The sequence below is a fragment of the Nyctibius grandis genome, chromosome 7, assembly GCF_013368605.1.
Source record: "Nyctibius grandis isolate bNycGra1 chromosome 7, bNycGra1.pri, whole genome shotgun sequence".
Taxonomy (NCBI): Eukaryota; Metazoa; Chordata; class Aves; order Nyctibiiformes; family Nyctibiidae; genus Nyctibius; species Nyctibius grandis.
The window spans coordinates 4,639,353-4,658,424 of record NC_090664.1 but is presented as its reverse complement, the minus strand read 5'-3'; the positions used below and the strand labels follow the sequence as shown (position 1 = coordinate 4,658,424).

The window sequence follows — 19,072 nt, the reverse complement described above, 5'->3', positions numbered from 1 at the left end:
ACTCGCATCTTTCTCCTGAGAGGAACTATACACCTGCAAAGCTTGGTCTAGCTCATATGTTTCTATGCAGTGAATCTACGACAGGCAGATGGAAATAATAAACCATAGGATTTTTAGAACAGGATTCTGCCCATGTGGGCTACCAGCACTTGGAGCTCACTTCATTAGAAAATACAGCATGCAAACAATAGCATAGTGACCAGACACATGAAAGTGGTATCAGGTGTGGTAGCAAGACATTCTCCTGACTGGCATACCCTTGCCCACCAGCAATCCTCTCTCTTTGAGCTTTTCCACCCACTCCTCCATTGCTCATCATGCTCCCCTCAACTTGGAGCACTTGAGTGCAAGTACAGCCATCACTGGATGAGCCCCAGCTCATTTGTCTCTCTCTCACACTCTGCCCCTTACCCTTTTGCAGTGATACTTCCCCTGTGCAAAGACCCAGGTACATTGCTGCATAGCTGAGAGGCCATCCTCCTCCTCTAAAAGCAAGGATGCAGAACAAAGATCAAGTGCTTGTGCCGTTTCCTCTATCACTCCAGAAGCAACTGCTGTCATAGGATGCCCAGATACTCCAGTCTGACTAGGACACACTGGAATATGGAGAAAACCCAAGCGAAAATCTGCAGAAGCTTCTTACTTCCGTACTTTCCTTCAGACACCGCTTTTCTTTTCTCTCCGCTCTCCACTCTTTTTGAGCCTGGAAAAGTTCTCTCTTCCCAGCAGAAGAACAGGAAACCTCTGGCCCTGGCCTTGATCATCTAATCCAAGAGGCACGACCCCCATCACAAGGCTCTAAAAATACAAGCTCATCACCCCGCACTTCTGGCCACCGCCTCAGACAGACCACTGGGCTGCACCTGCCTTATAATGGCTCAGTTCAGCAGCTCTTGTGCTTTTTAAATCCTGGCTTGTAACTCAGACACAGCCCTTATATTTAGTCACCAATTGTGATGTGGTTACACATCAAGTCATATCACGCTGGCACTAGCCACCTTGTGCAGGTGGACCCTAAGAGTCTGATTTCAAGTCCTTTGCGAGTCAGCAGAAACAGCTGTTTTTCTCAGGGACACCAGGTCACGTCCTGAGGAAGAAGCATACACTTTACTGAACCAAGCTCACAACTTCAGGTGTGGACTTCAAACACTGAACATCACATAACGGAATACAGACAGCTGCCTCTACACCCCTGTGACACTGCTAAGTCACTGTCTGTTTCATAGCTCTAGATAATAGGATGATGTCTAAACGAAAGGACCATTTTCAAGCAGTCCCTCTTTCCTGAAGAGGGAGAAAATGAAGACTGAGGATCAGGACGCACCACACACAAAAGAAGATGAAAAAGACGAGGGCGAAGAAGACGACGAGGGCGAAGAAGACGACAGCAAAGGTGAGGAAGATGACGACGACAACATCAGACGACGGCCACAGAAATGGCAATGACAAAGAAGAAGACAGCGCGGAAGACGATAGCAAAGAAGAACACATGGAAGACAGCGCGGAAGACGATAGCAAAGAAGAACGCGCGGAAGACAGCGCGGAAGACAGCGCGGAAGACAGCGCGGAAGACAGCGCGGAAGACAGCGCGGAAGACAGCGCGGAAGACAGCGCGGAAGACAGCGCGGAAGACAGCGCGGAAGACAGCGCGGAAGACAGCGCGGAAGACAGCGCGGAAGACAGCGCGGAAGACAGCGCGGAAGACAGCGCGGAAGACAGCGCGGAAGACAGCGCGGAAGACAGCGCGGAAGACAGCGCGGAAGACAGCGCGGAAGACAGCGCGGAAGACAGCGCGGAAGACAGCGCGGAAGACAGCGCGGAAGACAGCGCGGAAGACAGCGCGGAAGAAGAAGAAGATGATGAAGAAGAAGACGGCGAAGAAGACAACAATGGCGCGGAATGCAGCGGCGAAGACGGCAGTGAAAGCGACAAAGGTGGCGCGGCGGAAGACGGCAGAAAATACGGCGCAAAATACAGCGGCGAAGAAGACGACGAGGGTGAAGAAGACGACGAAAAAGGCGACAACAACATCAGTAATCAGCAGGCAGTAACCCAGGCAAAAGGGAGCAGAGGAGCCCTGACACTGAAGTGGTCATGCTCAATGCTGCAGAGGAAGGCAAAAAACCCCCGGGGACCAGTGCCAATGTGCCCCGTGGGAAAATTCCTTCCTGACCCCAGCGCTGGCGATCGGCTACTCCCTGAGCATGTGAGCGAGACCTGCCTCCTCGTCCCACAGCCTGGTCACGCCTCCCAGGGGATGCACAAGCCCTATTCTCCCTCAACCTCAAGCCATCTCAGCACCTTCCAAGAGTGGCCAAATGCCCCTGGCCTCATCAACCGTGGGGGCAAGAATCCTTCCCGTGCCTGGGGGTGTCCCAAAGCCCTACGATACCTTGCAACATCTCTGCATCCCAAGCATCTCTGCCCCCACCAAGTCATTCCACCAAATCCTCAAGGACTTCCCCTCACATGTCTCCGGGCTGCCCTCTGGCCACATCTGGCAGCAGGACACGGGAGGATGCCCCCTTTTATACTGCCCCAGGACATTGTGACTGCTGTGTTGCCAGGTGGTGGCATTGTGACATGGGGGTGACAGGGCCCCGCCCACCGCACCACCACCCCTGCGCCCACCATCCTTCCGAGGAAGCCTTTGGGCTGCTGGCCCTGAGGCAGTCCCTGTGCCCAGGAGGCCCAGGGGGCTGCCCCTGCCCTTGCTGGCCATGCACTGGCCGCAGCTCCCGGCTGTCCCTGACGAACGTGCATCTAAGAGATCAGCAGGCAGAGAGAGGCTGGAGACAAATTCCCTTGCCAGGAGGGCCCCCTGTCCAGAGGGCTTGGAGGAAAAAGACCGTCTTTAAGTAGCAAGGATTTCAAACGACACGGGATTTAGCAGCTAAAACCTACGCTTTGACTTACGCTTGAAAACGAACGGGTAGCCCGTGCATTTTAAGGTCATGCTTTCCTCACTGCTAAGGGTCACACAAGGCAAATGCACGCTGACATAGCGCACCCTGAAACAATTAGCTATAGCCACACGAATTGCATTCCCATACTGTGAGGGATGCAATCCCGTAAATTGGGCCCCACAATTTAAAAATGATGTGAAGGAGGGCCCAAGGAGGGCACCAAAGCTGGTGAAGGGGCTGGCAGGCACGTCCGCTGAGGACTCTGGGTTTGTCTAGTTTGGAGGGAAGGAGGCTGAGGCGCGACCTCACTGCTCTCTGCAGCTTCCTGAGGAGGGGAAGGGGAGAGGGAGGTGCTGATCTCTTCTCCCTGGTCCCCAGCGCCAGGACGCATGGCAATGGCTCTAAGCTGCGTCCGTCAGCAGAGCTTCAGACTTGCCAGGAGGAAACAATTCTTTACCAAGAGGGTGGTCAGACTGTGGAACAGGCTTCCTGGGGAGGTGCTCGATGCCCCACGCCTGTCAGTGTTGAAGAGGCGTTTGGACAATGCCCTTGATGCCATGCTTGAACTTTGGTGAGCCCTGAAGTGCTCAGGCAGTTGGACTAGGTGATCCTTGTAGGTCCCTTCCAGCTGAACTACGCTGTTCTAATAAAGAATGTGATCAGAGAAAGAAAAGCAGTTTTTCCCACTTTGTTGGAATTTGACAGAAAGTTAACGATGTGCTGTCCAAAGTTGCACAGCAGTTTAGCAACTGGATTTCAAAAGGATGTTTTAGCAGTTGAAGAAATTACACTGCCAATAGGGCTGTTTAGAAAAAAAAAACACAGGGGTTTTGAGGAGGATGTGTGAAGGGCTCTACAAAAATATTTTTAAAGAGTCTGTGGATGTTTCCTATGGAAAGTACTGATTTTTGTTTGAAAGCTAAGGCTCTTTCAGCTTGGACACCTTTTAGCTTTACAATGAGAACTCACTTTTGCACAGGGATTTGTACAAATTCAGTTGAAAACTCAGCTTCCTATTTAAAAATATCTTTAAGGAAAATGTACAATCAGGCCACAACCACGCAATGGCATTAGTCCCTAAATGACTCCCAGATGAACACCAGTTCACAAGGAAGCGATCTACTCGCTTGCCTCATTTATGAAATCTCACCTGGCGTGTAAGGCCCAGACTGAATCCCACCCTACCACCACCTTTAAGACACCTCTTTTACCCGTGCTCTTATGCTTCATAAAATGAGCTTGCTAAGTGTTACCAACCCCAAGTCAGCACCCATTCTTTTGATAAAATAACCCACTGTCATGGCTGAGCAATCACAGTTAAATTATACCACCACTTACATACAGTTCTGAAACAATATTAGTCTAGGGGTTCTGGTACAGTAGAGCTTCTTTATCTAATAGTTAACATTAAGACACTTCAGTAAGTAAGAAACACAGAGTTCAATATACTTTTCCATGCGAAAACATTTTAAAGACTGAACATTACCATAAATAAAAAGGCAAAAACCCTCAAAGTCTGAAGGAAGATTCAAAAGTGCTTCTTTACAACAAAACCCTTCTTTAGGGTTTTTGTCCACTCTTCCTTAAGTCAACTGGAGGAAAGATCTGAATAAAGCCGTAGCGACTTCTCCCACCTTACTCCGACCATTCACCAAGATCCAGTGCTTAGCACTGTTCCCAAAGAGTTTCCACTGCGACTGGATCAACTGGCAGATGCTACAATTATTGATAAACTTAAGCTTCCAGTCTCTCCTCTCATTTCCACATTCAGTTTTCCCCTTTCTAAGAACACATGAATCATAATCACAAATCACTCTCCAGTCCATCAACTAAACATAGCACAGACTCATAGAAGTACACAGCTGACTATCACTACATCTGCCTTGATATTGGAGGGATCAGCACTGTGAAAATACCCAAGGCTACAGAGACTTTGTTAAACTGAGCCTAAGAAAAGGATTGTACCTTCCTGAGTCTCACAAGAATTTCTACAAAATCTTAAAGATTTCTGCAATTACTTCAGGAGATCATTTTACAGCGAGTGACTCCGAACAGAACTTCCTGACACCTTCAGGAATAAAAAAGAACTCTAGTAATCTCTCTCCCTTATACACAGTCTAAAAACCACCATGAGTTCTATGTAAAAATGAGTGGGCAGCCCACAACATTGGCAGACAACAGACTTTTTATCCCCACTTCCTCCACCAATTCTTCTTTTTTTTTTTAAAAGGAAATAATTTTTCCACTGTGAAACACATTGTCAAGTATGTAGTGGAGGCCAAAGGTTTAAATGAGTCCAAGAGAGGATCAGCCGAACTCTAAGACGTGTGCCAACACTACCGCTATAGAAAGGATCTGCATCATGTTGAAATGCAAACAGCTATTTTGACAACGACACAAATCATTCCCTTAATTTATCTTTTACCCTGTTGTATAGTTACTAATGTTGAAAAAAGTCACTGCCATGCAAGAAATGCAACTTACAGCACTTTGTAACCATGGCCCATCAGCTCATGGCCGTGAAGTCTTACAACTTGCACATCTCAGTTGGACGCCAGGAAGTTCTGAGGTGAACTGCTGGCTGTATTCACCAGTCACAGCTGACGTGTAGGATATACTTCCTTGCCTTTAACTGAAGCTTCAGACATTTTAAAATAATTCTTAAAGTATGGTACTAGTTTGACTACCCTTCATACAAAATCCTCCTCCAAATGTAGGTTTCTGTTCTTTTCACATTTAATGCATAAGCAGAAACCAAACCTCCATAACCACTGAAATCAGGGCAAATTTTTCAATAAGCTTTAGCAGCATCAGAAGTTGTCCTCAAGTATCTTTCATAAAGCAAATGCTTCATTCAAAACTTTTTTTTAAGCAAATGTTAGTAATGCTGCACCACAGACTCTCACTCCCAGTCACACGTGTTCTTCTGAGACTGTTCTGCAACTTAGTGTTTTAAAAATCACCATCCTAACGGTGCACTTCATACAGGTTTTCCCCTTTTTAAAGTCTGATGATGGGGAAAAGCTGCAAGCACTACAAAACCAGGCAGACTTGCTTGTTCTTGCCAAAGAGAAAAGGATTAAGTGTTATTAAAAAATAAGACTATTGCCTATCTTTAAGTATCCATAAAGCTATGAACATGAACTGTACGATGGCTTGTTCACATCAATATTGGAATACAGGCATGCAAAATGTCCTTCAATTGAATTCCAAACTCTAGGAACTAATTGCTGGGCAACTCCCCAAGGATAAAACATCTATTCAAAGTCAACAGGAAGCCAGAAATCTCTTTCCATTTCATATGGTAAAAAAAAAAAAACACAGTGAATGCTGAAAAAGGGAATAGATATTAGACAGGGAAAGCCTATATAGTTATAGGGCAAGCAATAAAACATTTAGTGCTTTGATTTCTTTTTTATTTACTTCATCAGAATAGTTAGACAAACATGGAAACATTTGCAACAGCAATACTCAGGTCACTTTAAAATCTTGATAACGCTGAAATACTGCTCAGCAAAAACTAAGGATGTGTGGAGGGTACTTTAGGTCTTATTATTTACACACACGCTCACACACACATATATATCTATACTTCACAACTCCAAACAGCTGCTGTAACTATGACTGCAATTAAACTGAAATAGGAGGCAGAAAGGAACCACGTCCACACTAAGACAGTTAGCCATGTAGTAAAAGCAAAGATCACTGCAACCAGTGCCATCTTAAAGAACAAAAAAAAACACCCAAAAACTGAAAGGCACCATCACTGCGCATGTCATAAGCATGAAGTTATTTTAACTTGATATCTACCCTGCTCTAAACTTGAAGCATTATTAACTTTTACATATTTTTAAAGCCTGAGGTTATTATTTTAAATGACCTACTTGTAGCGGCACCCTAAGTGGCATTCTGGAGACCACCACAGTGGCCACAACTTCTACAGGCCAGTGCAGTGTGATTAAGCACTAGATTTCTAGGGGAGGAAAAACAAAAAACCACCACCACTCATTCAATTGAAAATTGAATTACCTGCACTTCCAAAGCAACACGCTACAGGGATATTGAATGCAAAGCAAACCAGACCTGTCTGGAATACTCTGTGTTCTCAGCTGAAAGTTAAAAATCTTTCCTTTCGTACTGTAAAGGATTAACAGCATTTGGATGCACAGAAACTGTCTTTAGAGTGACGCCTGCAGACCTCCAAGTCATGAATTAAAATGCCTTCCTAAAAGAGAACAGTCTTAGAACTTCTGCTGGAGGGAATGGAAAAAAAACACAACCAGAGGAGGAGGAAGTGAGGCAACACCAAGGTTTTTTTCCAGAGATAACAAAATCCTGAGAGAACAAGATGTTTGTGCTGTCAGAATAAAAATCCAAAAAGAAACCAAGTAGTTTACCTTTCCCTTTGAAAAGCTGCTTTTGAGTCAAGATCTGCTCTTTTTCTCTTCCAAGCATGAAACCTCCCTTCAGTTTAAGACTGTTTGCAAAATACTGAGTGAAGGAGAAATTAAGGGCACACACAGGAACACGTACAGAATCTTATTCAAAAAATCCCCAACATAAGAGTACTACACTGGTTAGAAATCTTTTCAGTGTTCTGATGAAAAGACTCAACATATTTCTAGGAAATAAAGTGTTTGGGGCCAAAACCAACAGACGATGGTCCAATCAAACGTAAGGTGAAAAAAAAATGTTATTTTTAATTAAGGTATTAAAAAAAGCTGGAGAAGGAAAGAAGGACAGAAATGAAAACCATTTAAAGAGTCAATGGTATAGATTGTCACCACGCAATCTAAACATTACAATTGCAGATCATATATTCTGAACAAGCGAGTCAAACGTAGCACACTCCCTGGGAGAGAGGAGGGAGAGAGTCTCTTTCCCTTTTAATAGGCTAAAGCAAGAAGTTCTCACTGTATTTCGAGCTAAGACCCAGCTAGCAGAAGGCAGCTTTTCTGTCAAATAAAGCAAGGCAAAAGCATCTAGTACAGCAACTTCCTTGCAGCCTCTTGCTCCTGAGCCACCTTCTTCAACTCTTCTTTCTTCTTCTTGTAACACAAAGGCAAAGCATGTCCCCTCCCTGTGAGCCCACACTGTACCCTGCTTGTCTACAGCAACAGCAGGCACCTGTGATTCCTCTCCATAGACACTTACACAGAAATCCGTTGAGTAGTGTACTATGGAAGCATAAGCTGCAGTGGACATGATTTACCATCAGTTATCTTTTGTCCATCATGACAAAATAAAGAACAGCAATTCCTTACTTTGTAGAAATTCTCCTAAAGTAGTAGTTGTCCCAGTATCTGTCAAGTTTTTATATTGCAGAACAGATGCAGTCAAGAGAACGCGTACTCCGAAATGATGACTCCAAACTCCACAAGCAGGCACGGCAAGCTCCCACTAATTAAGTACATCCAGCACCACTCAGTGGTGAAAGCAGAGTCACCACCAACATGAATGAGAAGTTTCAGCACCAGCCTTTTTTTGCAGGATTTTTTCTTTTTTTAACCCCCTGAACATAAACTAGGTCTGGTCGCTCTGTCCTCGCTTGCCAAATACCATCACAGTGCCTTCACTCTAAGAAAGCACACCTACCCAGCAAAAGGAGGCCAAGAGAGCAGAACCTCAAGGCCAGCAGAACCAAAGGCTGCTGAGCATCAAACAGATGCAGCCACTTTGAAGAGCTTTCAGAATGCTACAGCACTCTAACACGTGGTTTCTGCTGACACAGCCTGAAGCCTCAAACAAATGATCCAGCTTCGTACCTGCCTGTACCACTACGAACAGCAACATCGGCTCATGACTTGCCTTTTAGGTAGACTTGGGCCACAAACAAATGCAAGAGATGCAGAAAAACTGAAGACTGACAGCACCTGGAACAGAACTATTATTTTTTCCATTCCATCAACCAGTTATAAAACACTCTATACACAGTAACTAACAAAAAGAAAGCCTTTTATTCAGAGCAGATCAGTGCATCTTTACAAGAAAGTCAAGACTGCAACTTATAAAGTCAGCATTATCATGAGCAATGCACCTTTCCTGAAGAGGAAATCCTTGTCTTTTATCAAATGTCAATTGCAAAAGTGTGGAAACAAAACAAACAACCCACCCACACCCATACCCATACCCCAAAAGCTCTATTTCAACACTATACATATATATATGTAAAAAAAACCCATGTCTTCAGAGATGACAACTCTATTAATTTATATTTCAGGTCCTTCTCCTCCAGGAACCAGCTATAAAAGAACAAGATAATTTTGTGTTAGTGCCACAGACTGGAGTTTCACAAACCCACATGCAACAGTTCTTGCTTTACAACGTTTTAATAGACGAAGACTACATGGTAGACCACAAAAGTGATTTTTAGATTCACTATTATCTTCCTCTCCCAACAGAGGGAGCGTCAGTTACTGCCAGAGAAGCACACGCCAAAAAAATATCTCCAAAATATGAAGAATGTTTAACAAAACACAATGGAGTTCCTAGATAACACACACTGGGGTTTCTGTCTTTGTTATTCACTTCAAGGAGATGACCCTGTCTAGAAACTCTACAGCTGGTTTTTAAAAGGACAAAGAACGTGCTTCCTTTCATGAAGCATTTCTCCAATCACTGATTCTTCCCCAGACTGTCACTATACTGGGATGTTGGTTTCCTCTTTCCAGCTTCTATTGCTAAGCAGAGCCCAAAAACTAATCAAGAACCAGAACCCTTCTACAGGCAGCAGGGAGTGAGTCAGCATAGCATTTTCCTGTGAAGAAAGTAAAGAACTGAACAACAGAAAAAGGAAAAACATGAGTAAGGGAAAAAGGAAGAGGATAATCATTCCTTTCACTGACATATTCTTAATAATTAGCTGAGCGCTTCTAAAGACAAAGAGCTTCGCTGCTTTTGGGACCGAAGCAAGAGAACATCTAAAGCAGTCTTCCTGACGTGGGAAGATGTGTCCCCAAAAGACACAGGGTCTAACACAGAAACATGTCTATGCCTTGCTGAAAATTTGCACTCCGAGATGGTAGTAATTTTACCCCATACAAGAAGTCAGAACATGCACTATGCTGTAAGGATGCAGAACAATAACCAAAGCAGAAAAAGGCTTTGAAATTAAGCCAAGATGGCACTTGCTCAGACACACAGTGAGGAGGTGCAAGGTAGGTAAGACAGCAAAATAGAGATTACTCCTCATTCACACAGAGCCGACTTAGACTCAAGTGTGTCGTTGTCTTTTCTTCCCACAAAATTAGAAATGCCCTTATGTGGGAAGTCCAGACTTTGTAGCCATCTATGCAGACAAGCAAAAAGCTACTGTATGTCTCCTTTTGTGGTACTTTGGAAGTTGCAGAATTCAGCTTAAGGATGCAGAATCACAATATTTAATTAGTGTTTCAGTACTGAACTATATACATCAGCACATGATCAAAAATCATAGTGCTTCTGATTTGGTATAATCCAATACATCTCCAGATTCTTTTTTAGATCACATAAAGGTGCAGCTCTCTGGGCATTATATGGTTTTATTATCACCAGATGACTTGATGAGCTTGTAAGCATCCCAGCTGCTGCAAACCCATCTATACACATCATAATAGATGAAATGAAGATACATCCCACCCTACATACTTATGCAAACACTCATGAGTTAAAAGCCACTGTATGAACCAGCCTACAGAGCAGGCAACAAAGCCAGTGATTCCCTTGCACACCTGAAGACCAGGAACTCATTCACCAAAGTCAAGTCAGGACCATGCTCTTTTCATGGTCTTTTTTTTCTTTTTTAAACTGTAACATGCACCAAGTCAGGCAATAAGATCACTCTTCCAGCATCCTTCATACATACGTATGTCCCAGAAGCTACTTAAAAGTACATTATACAATGGAACTGTCTGCAAAGCTCAGCTTGAGGTAGATGAACTCAATTATGGATCAATTTACAGGTACAGAAAACAAACGCATGCAGCCTTTTAACAATGACGACTTACCATCGTTATGTTATTTCCATTTAGCAAAATCTGGTCTAGCTTGGTGATTCTTCTGCCCTCAGGCGTAATCTCACTGAAGCAGCATTAGAAAAAGCAAGTGAGAACACATAACCAGGGACAATGATTACAGTTTTGATCACAGAACTGACATAAATCTCTGCATTAAGATGACATTTGTTGGAACTAACAAATAAAGTAGTTAATCTTCATAAATTTACCACCTGGGTAAAGAAAGTTACCTGGCAACTAAAAACATCCATTGTACTTTTCTGCTCAGTACATAAAGGTACAGATTTATCCTCTAAACCTCGGCAATTTCGTGAATACCACCGATACTCAAAAGAGGTTTCAAATAGCAACATGGCATCATGAAGGAAAAAAACACTTATCCTTAAGTCTGCCAACTTTTTAAATCTTTACCTAGACCTTAAGAAAATGTACAAGCAAACAAAGTACTGGGAAGTTCAACACACAACCCATGCAAAATTAAGCCTACAAATCAGGACTCTAATTACAAGTATGAATCATGCAACTGCTGCCCTATGCCACAGCTGTCCTGAACAGATCACCCTCTATAGTGCAAGTCTGAGGTGTAAGCTATTCAGCCAGCAAATATGCCAAAAATACAAAACCACTTTGCTTACAGATCTTACGCAACGTTTTCCCTCAGGAAACCAAAAATTAAATAGCAACAAGAGGCAGAAATAATACTTACAATTCTGTCACGTCTTCCAACACCATATCTGAAAATCCAGATTCAAGGAAAATAAGGCCCAGAATTTTAAACCCAAATATTTAAAGGTATTTTCATTTTATACTGAACCGTGATTTTATCCGTAAAAATAAAAATATCAGAACAATACAATTAATCCATATAAAAAGGCTCTATCCAGTGAACTCGGAGCTCTCAAAAGCAATAAACTGAGCCAAAGCATAAAGCGGACGGCCTTCAACATCTCCATCAAAGGGTACTGACAAAGTCATCAAATCCTAGAAGCGTTCCAACGATTTCTTTATCGCTCTTCATCACAATATGAATGCGTGAACCTATGCATTTGTCCACAAGCTCTGGAAATAAAAACAATGAAAAAAAAAGAAAAGTAAGAGAGATTATTAAATAGAACATCCATTTCTTCGAACAAAACCCCTGACATCACGATGGCAAAAAAGCAATTGCCGCGGACACTGGTAAAAAACACAAAAACCACAAAAAAACAGAAGCAGAAGTTAAAAGACATAAAACATATATTTTTAGAAGGGCCCTTTCACCCCCCCCGAGCACAAGCGGGGGCGCAGCCGGGCCCCCCCCGCGCCATCCAGCCGCCACCGCCCTCCCTCGCCCCCCGCCGCCTCCACACACGCACACACCCCCGGGCTGGGCGAGGAAACCCCCGCCTGGGGCGAGGCGCCCGCCCGCCCCGCGCCTCCCGACCTCGCCAGCCCCGTTCAAGCTTCCCGCCGAGCGGCCGCGGCGCCCCTCGCTGCGCCACGCAGAGCTGCCCCCAAAGGGCCTCTCCCTCCCTCCCTCCCTCCCTCCCTCCCCGCCCGCTGGTCACGGCCGGGATCCCCCGCCCGGCACCGGCAGAGCGCGGAAGCGTCTCGGCGCCGCTGGTTACCGAGCGGCAGGAGCTGAGATGGGTTGGTGGCCGCGTTAGCCGCCATCTTGGATCCAGACCCGACCAATCGCTGCCGCCTCCCGCACGTGTCAAGGGCCGGCCCAGCAGCCCCGACCAGCCGATGGCAGAGCCGTCGCCCCGCCCCGGCCCCGCCCCTCCGCCGCCCTCGCCCCGGGCCCGCCCCGGTTCCCGGTACATTGATGCAAGTAAACAATTACATTCAATTCCTCATTTCTTTCCCATCATGCCATCACTGCCTTCACCCTGTGTCAGCTGTAATAGCCCTAGCCCACAAGAAAGTCCTCCTTTTCAGACCTTCCAGAAGAGGGTTTGCTGCTCACGTGCACCTGGGGAGAAGGACTTTGAAGCCATTACACTCCTAACCCCACTGAGAAGGCCTTGCATCCTTCTCTGATGGAAAAATCTGCTCTGAATGGCCCAGGAAATCTGAGTGTGAACAGAGGGAAATGTGGGGAATCGATCTGAGAGAGAAATTCTTCAACTCAGGTGTGAAAGTGTTTGCACATAAATGGGTGCTGGAGAAGCCGCCACAGAAATGGAAAAACTCGGGGCAAGAGCGCGGCGCCCCAGTCCCCGTGAGCCCCCTCACTGGTGCTGGAGGGAGCAGATGGTCCCTTTATACTGTACTGCCTGGCCCGGCACTACAACCCCCATCTTCTCTTGATGCTACGAGGCTTTGAGGCTACTACATCTGAGTAAACTCAGGCCCTGTGTCACCACCGGTCAGGCCACACACACTGTCACTTCCCTTGGGGCAAGGCCCAGCTTTTCTGCACTCGGTGTCCTGAGCACTTGTGCAGATCGCCTCTGACCTTCAGCCGTGGGTGACCATTGTCTCCCATGTCCTCTCAAGGGCTTGACCACCTTCCAAACTGGTCTTGACTTAAACACAGGCGTTTCCAACTGTGTTGTGGAAAAGAAAAAATAAAATCGTGGGCAGTGGGGAAAGTGCTGTGTGTGTGTCATGGACTGTTCACGTTGCTGGTCACTTTTGTCTACTTGGGATCCTTGTTCTGTGAAGTAATGGCAGCTGATCTTGACCCCAGGAAGCTAGTAAAAACCTAACGCAAAGAAAAGAACAACAATCCCCTAAAGGTGTGGTCTGCCTTGCTGAAAAAGCACGAGCCAAAGGGAGAAAGGAAACTAGGAAATAGCGGAGCAATGACACCTCCCCCACGACACCACTGGACAGTGTAAAAGTCAGTAGATTGCCTTCTGTACCCGTACAAGCCATGAAGCGCAGGAATGGAACAACACGGGAAAAGGGGCACGTTGGCATCTGCTGTCACTGTGGCAGCACAGTGTGGAATTAACTATCGGGGGGCAACTTATTGAAACTATTGGAGGCACGCTTCTCGAGAGTAAAGTTATACCCACATTTTACAGAACTAAGAAAGCGTCTGGAGAGGGACATGGCTGGCATGTACCGTAACAGTTCCCCAGACAACCTGACGAAGTGGGTAGGAGAACTCCATGGTACCTTGTAGCCGATAAATCACACAGCCATTGTCCAGCAAGAAATCATACCCCATTCCACCCAGAACGCTGGTCACTGAGCCAGCGATTGTGGTGAAATTGTGTCCTGTGGATGAACTTTGCTCATTATAATCTCATTACAATATCAAAACACACCTCCATCCCAAAACCTACCTGCCTCCCTCTGCCCCTAAGCATGCTCTCTGGATTTTTCTTAGTCTATGCCTCTAAAATCAAAGCAAGACAATTCTACACCGATCGATAATAAAGGTCTGTATGACTAGAGTCACTCAAGCTCCACCTAAACATAGGAAAAGAGTATAAAAAACCCTTAAGAAAGAGGCAAGGGGGGGAAGATACCATCGCTAAGAAGTCAGGGAGACATCACTACGGACTTCTGGGATCAGTCGAAGGGCTGAACCTCTCTTCCCCACCCACAGGGACGCCTTTGGGTAAGACTCGTACACTTGGTTATACCAGATGCTTCCCGGGGGACCTTAGAAATCAAGCTGGTGTTTGTAATCGCATTAGTAGCCCTATATAGTCATCTTGCAACATATACATGGTCATTGGGACCTCAGCGTGCTGTGCAGACGGTGTACTCATCACCGCAACCTAAAAGAATCTGTATCTGTTGCTCAAATAAATGACTGTAACTGGGGCACTGGTCGCGAGGATTTTATTTCGGTGGACGCGCCCAGATTTATGGCACAATCTGGAACCGTGTTAGTTCACCGACCGCGGCTGGGCCCTGCACTATTAGGGCATCCGGACCTGTGTCAGTTCAACACATCAGCTGTTGGACGCAGCCGGACTGACAGTGCCAACTTTGGCCTCTCTCAGCCAAGATCCAAAGTGTCACATTGGGCACCGCTCAGAGACTCAGCTCAGCCGTCCCCAGCCCCTCTGATGGCTGAGGACAAGCTGGAGCACAAGGGGGTTCAGCTTCTACCAAAATAACCCTCCTAAACACAACACACCTTAAATGCAACACACAGGCACAGCCAGCCGTCACCACAAACACCTTCACAGCCACCTTAGTTTTCCTTCTGACAACAACAGTCAGCAAGATTTCTGTTTGCAGACGGCTTTTCCTTGAGTCGCTGTGGAGGAGAGAAAAACACCTCCCTTTACTCCTTCACTGTCATGCTTTAAAGCTGGGCCGGCCATTAAACCTGTGGCAGACGCTCTCTGGTAACCCTCCACCGCACCCCGAAGGGAAAGGGAAAGGGAAAAGGGAGAGAGACTGACGGCTTGGAAAGTTAAACCAGTTTTAATAAAGTATAATAATGAAAAAGAGTATAATAATAATGTTGGAATAATCAAATATATACAAATATATACAAATATATACAAATATATATACAAAACCAAGATCGAGCTCGCCCGATGTCGGCCACGTCCCCACCGGCACTGCAGGGCAGGCTCTGGGAAGGCCCAGGCTGAAAGTAAAAATCACTGCAAGGAGAATTGGCCTGGGTTAGGCCAGACCAGGACATTACCTGATGCTGTGCTCTCAACTGCTTTGCCACTGCTTGAGGTCCGTGGGAATCAAGCAATGGGGGAGAAGTACCTACACACCCCCCACCCCAAGCACTCCCCTCAGGAGCCCAGAGCCAACATCAAATCGGCCCTGCCTGCTTGCCCAGCGTCACGACTCCTCTGCAGCTCTTCTCTGTGCAACGCCAGGGCAGGTCTGGCTTCATCTTCGACCACCCCTTTGGGAGCTGAGGCGACAACTAGCCGGGGACAGCCACCCGCCATGGGCCTTTCCGGCCTCACGCTGAAAACCCCCCCTCCAGGCCCCAAGGGCCTCGCTGGCCCTACAACGGGCTCTTCCCGGAGCTCCTGCACAGCAGTCCGCAGGACGCCAGGCCCTCTCCTCCCCTCTCCTCCTCTCTGCTGCTGGCGGGCGTGAGGACGATGCCACTGGCAGGGAGACGAGCGCTTGGAGGGGAACGGAGACTCCCCGACCCTCCTGCGACACTGTGGCCACTGTCCCGTTGAGGGGACCCCAGGCCTGGCACGAGGGGGCTGGAGCCCAGGGCGCACACACGAGGGGAGCCGGAGGGCAGTCCCCTTGCCCAAGGGGCAGCATTTCTCTCTGGCAAGCAAAAGGGCCCCCCGGCATGCGGCCTTCTTGGCCTCATGGGCCACCGTCAACTACTTTTTCACACCTTGGCTTCTAATCAACACCACCATGTCAACTAGACCATGGCACTAAGTGCCATGTCCAGTCTTTTCTCAAAGACCTCCAGAGATGGTGACTCCACCACCTCCCGGTGAGGAGGAACGGCTGAGGGAGCTGGGGGTGTTTAGCCTGGAGAAGAGGAGGCTCAGAGGTGACCTTAGTGCAGTCTACAACTACCTGAAGGGAGGTTGTAGCGGGGTGGGAGTCGGCCTCTTCTCCCGGGCAACTAGCGATAGGACAAGAGGACACAGCCTCAAGCTTTGCCAGGGAAGGTTCAGGTTGGACATTAGGAAGAATTTCTTCTCAGCAAGGGTCATTAGACATTGGAAGGGGCTACCCAGGAAGGTGGTGGAGTCACCGTCTCTGGATGTGTTTAAGAAAAGACTGGACATGGCACTTAGTGCCATGGTCTAGTTGATATGGTGTGCCAGGGCAATGGTTGGACTTGATGATCCCAGAGGGCTCTTCCAACCTGACTGATTGATTGATTGAAATTCTCGTGCCCCTTCATTCACCATAATGAACGTGGATGGCCCTTCACACGGCAGCGTTTGCTCCCCTTGCCTTACTGCTTTTTTCCGTATTTCACATAAAATAATCCCTTTCTTCTTTGTGCTATTTTTGGGGTTTTTTTTGTTTACTTAACTAATGGGTATTTTTCTGTATTTTTATATTCATATCTAAGATTTTTATCTTTGTAAAATGCTCTCCAGTTTTTAATATTGTGAGACATTCATTAAATTTATGTCAAATCAATTCTTTTGTAGTCTTTTCTCTTTCCTATTTCTTTTACAGAAGTTTCCAAGTGAGAGATCATAATCTCAACCAGTGTTAGGATCCTTGCTGCAAACAATTCAGTTTTTCTAAAATTTAGGACAAGAGTTTCAGAAAAAAATCTATTCCAAACACAAAGTGAGATTGCAATCCCGAAGAAACTAGTTACAAAGCCCAGATCCATGCCAGGACTTCCTTTACGGTTTTCTTCAACAGAAATCCCAGAATGATTATGTTTTATTCACATTTATTGTCTCCATAAATTCACAATTTTGTTCTTTAGGAAGCTAGGCTATACCTAAGAAATAGAGCTACTGCAGGCACTGCTCACCTCTGATGTTACTTCCAGACATAAACCATCACACTGCCTGGGTAAAGCTTACCCAGCTCAAGAAGTCTCAGTGCACATAAGCCAAGTTGAGAACTCATTGTTATTGTTATGAAATGCAGAACGACTAACAAATCATAATTACTATGGTAATGATAAAATAGCTGGTGGTTCTTAAGTAAAACATTACCTCTGAGTAAGAGAAGAACTGTAGGGCTGTGTTGTCATTGCTATTTGTTAGCGATGCACTAAGAAAATTCCAACTGAGACTTTTCCAAGAGCTTCCGTTTCGTAGCAGCTCTCACCTTCCTTTCTCATAAATACACGCAATGTGAGCTCTGAAAAAAAGCATAGATGATGTCAGCCAGTTAGTTTTCCTAGACCAGGCTGATGTTGTCAGTCCAACATTTTTATTGCTTTAGCAGGAAAGACAATTTCAAGCAGGAAAAAAAAAAAAACCTCATAATCTATTCAGAGAAGCAATAAGCCACAATTATCCAGCGGTATCACTGACATACCTCTATAATGCAAAATCCACAGCAACAAGAGTGATGCCAGACTGCAGTTTCCTCAATGAACTGGGAATGAGCTATAAACCCTGTGCATCTTTTGGGGATATCTCATTACTGCAGGAGATCGTGGCCAATATTTCATGCCCTTTTCTTTTTTGAAATGATACTAAACAGTAAGTTACAGACTAAAACTAGTAAGAAATCATTCACTTGCCAGAGCTGGATTGTTCCTCGTAGCTTCTCCTGTGTTCCCTACAGTATATTTTTTCTGTAATGGCACTTCTGTTGGAGATGAGGCACAATATGTAATTACATGCTTTATTGTTATAATTTGAGCCTCTGGGTATTGTTAGTGATGAGATTTTCTTTAAGCACCATTCTTTTACACTTCTTTCAAAAAGAGTATCTATCTTCCTCTGACTTCCAGACCACCTTAATCATTAAGAATACAGTCTCTAGCAAATGCTGTTGATTTAAATAACCAGAATTGAATCATAACTAAGGTTAAAGAGAGAGCACAGGCTGAGTGCAGGAAGATAAAGATTTTTTTTTTTCTCTCACACTAAATTTGCCTTTGCTCTCGGACAAGTCTTTAAGCTGTCTTTCTAGGGTATTATAATGTATGTTTAGCAGCAGAACAGTGCTAACAGAAGAAGCCTTAATTTGATTTTTCTCATTTTTAACCTTCAACAACCAACCTGACCCACCTGGACTGAAACCATCCCGGACTCCATTTTGCGCTGCCATTAACCTGCACGACTTCCACGCTGGCAGGACGCAGCCCGAGGACGTGCTGCCCTCTGCGCTCCAGGGGGGTTTCGAGAGGAGATTTTCTCAAAAAAGACGACGACCAGAAGAAGGAGGCACCGTTATGGCCCTGCTCGCAGCCCCGCCGCGGCGGGCGGCAGGGCGGGGCGCTGAGGGCACTGGCGGGAACGCCTCAGCCGAGGCCCGGCGGCTGCCCCGGCCCGGGCGGCTCCTCTGCCCGGCCGCCACGTGTTTTCCTGGCCGCGGGACAAAACGAAGCCGCTTTCCCCGGGAGTCCCTTCGGTGAATCGAGCTTTCCTGGAGAGCTCCGGGCGGAGCAGCAGAGCGGTGGTGCCGCCTCCCGCCCGCACTCGGCTGCCCACGGCCGAGGCACCCTGTGAGGAGCCGGGCCGAAGCGAAGCCCCGCCCTGGCGTGGGGGAGGAGCGGGCAGAGGGAGGCGCTGACAGCGGCGCCCCGCCCTCCCTCTGACCGGGCGCTGCGGAAGCGCAGGCGGC

General features: G+C 46.4%; 1 protein-coding gene across 2 annotated transcripts; it reads right to left on the bottom strand.

Annotated features, from left to right (window-relative positions):
* Window positions 1-8,844: 8,844 nt before the first annotated feature.
* Window positions 8,845-18,950, bottom strand: LSM5 (LSM5 homolog, U6 small nuclear RNA and mRNA degradation associated). Of its 2 annotated transcripts, XM_068405053.1 has the most exons (6): window positions 18,517-18,950; window positions 17,488-17,635; window positions 11,864-11,959; window positions 11,607-11,634; window positions 10,892-10,964; window positions 8,845-9,148 (listed from the first exon to the last, which is right to left on the bottom strand). In XM_068405053.1, the coding sequence occupies exons 3-6, from the start codon at window positions 11,916-11,918 to the stop codon at window positions 9,116-9,118; spliced, it is 189 nt and encodes a 62-aa protein (XP_068261154.1). In that variant the 5' UTR covers window positions 11,919-11,959; window positions 17,488-17,635; window positions 18,517-18,950; the 3' UTR covers window positions 8,845-9,115. The 2 variants fall into 2 exon arrangements, with proteins under 2 accessions (XP_068261154.1, XP_068261153.1); XM_068405052.1 differs by lacking the exons at window positions 17,488-17,635; window positions 18,517-18,950 and adding an exon at window positions 12,508-12,575.
* Window positions 18,951-19,072: the final 122 nt, after the last annotated feature.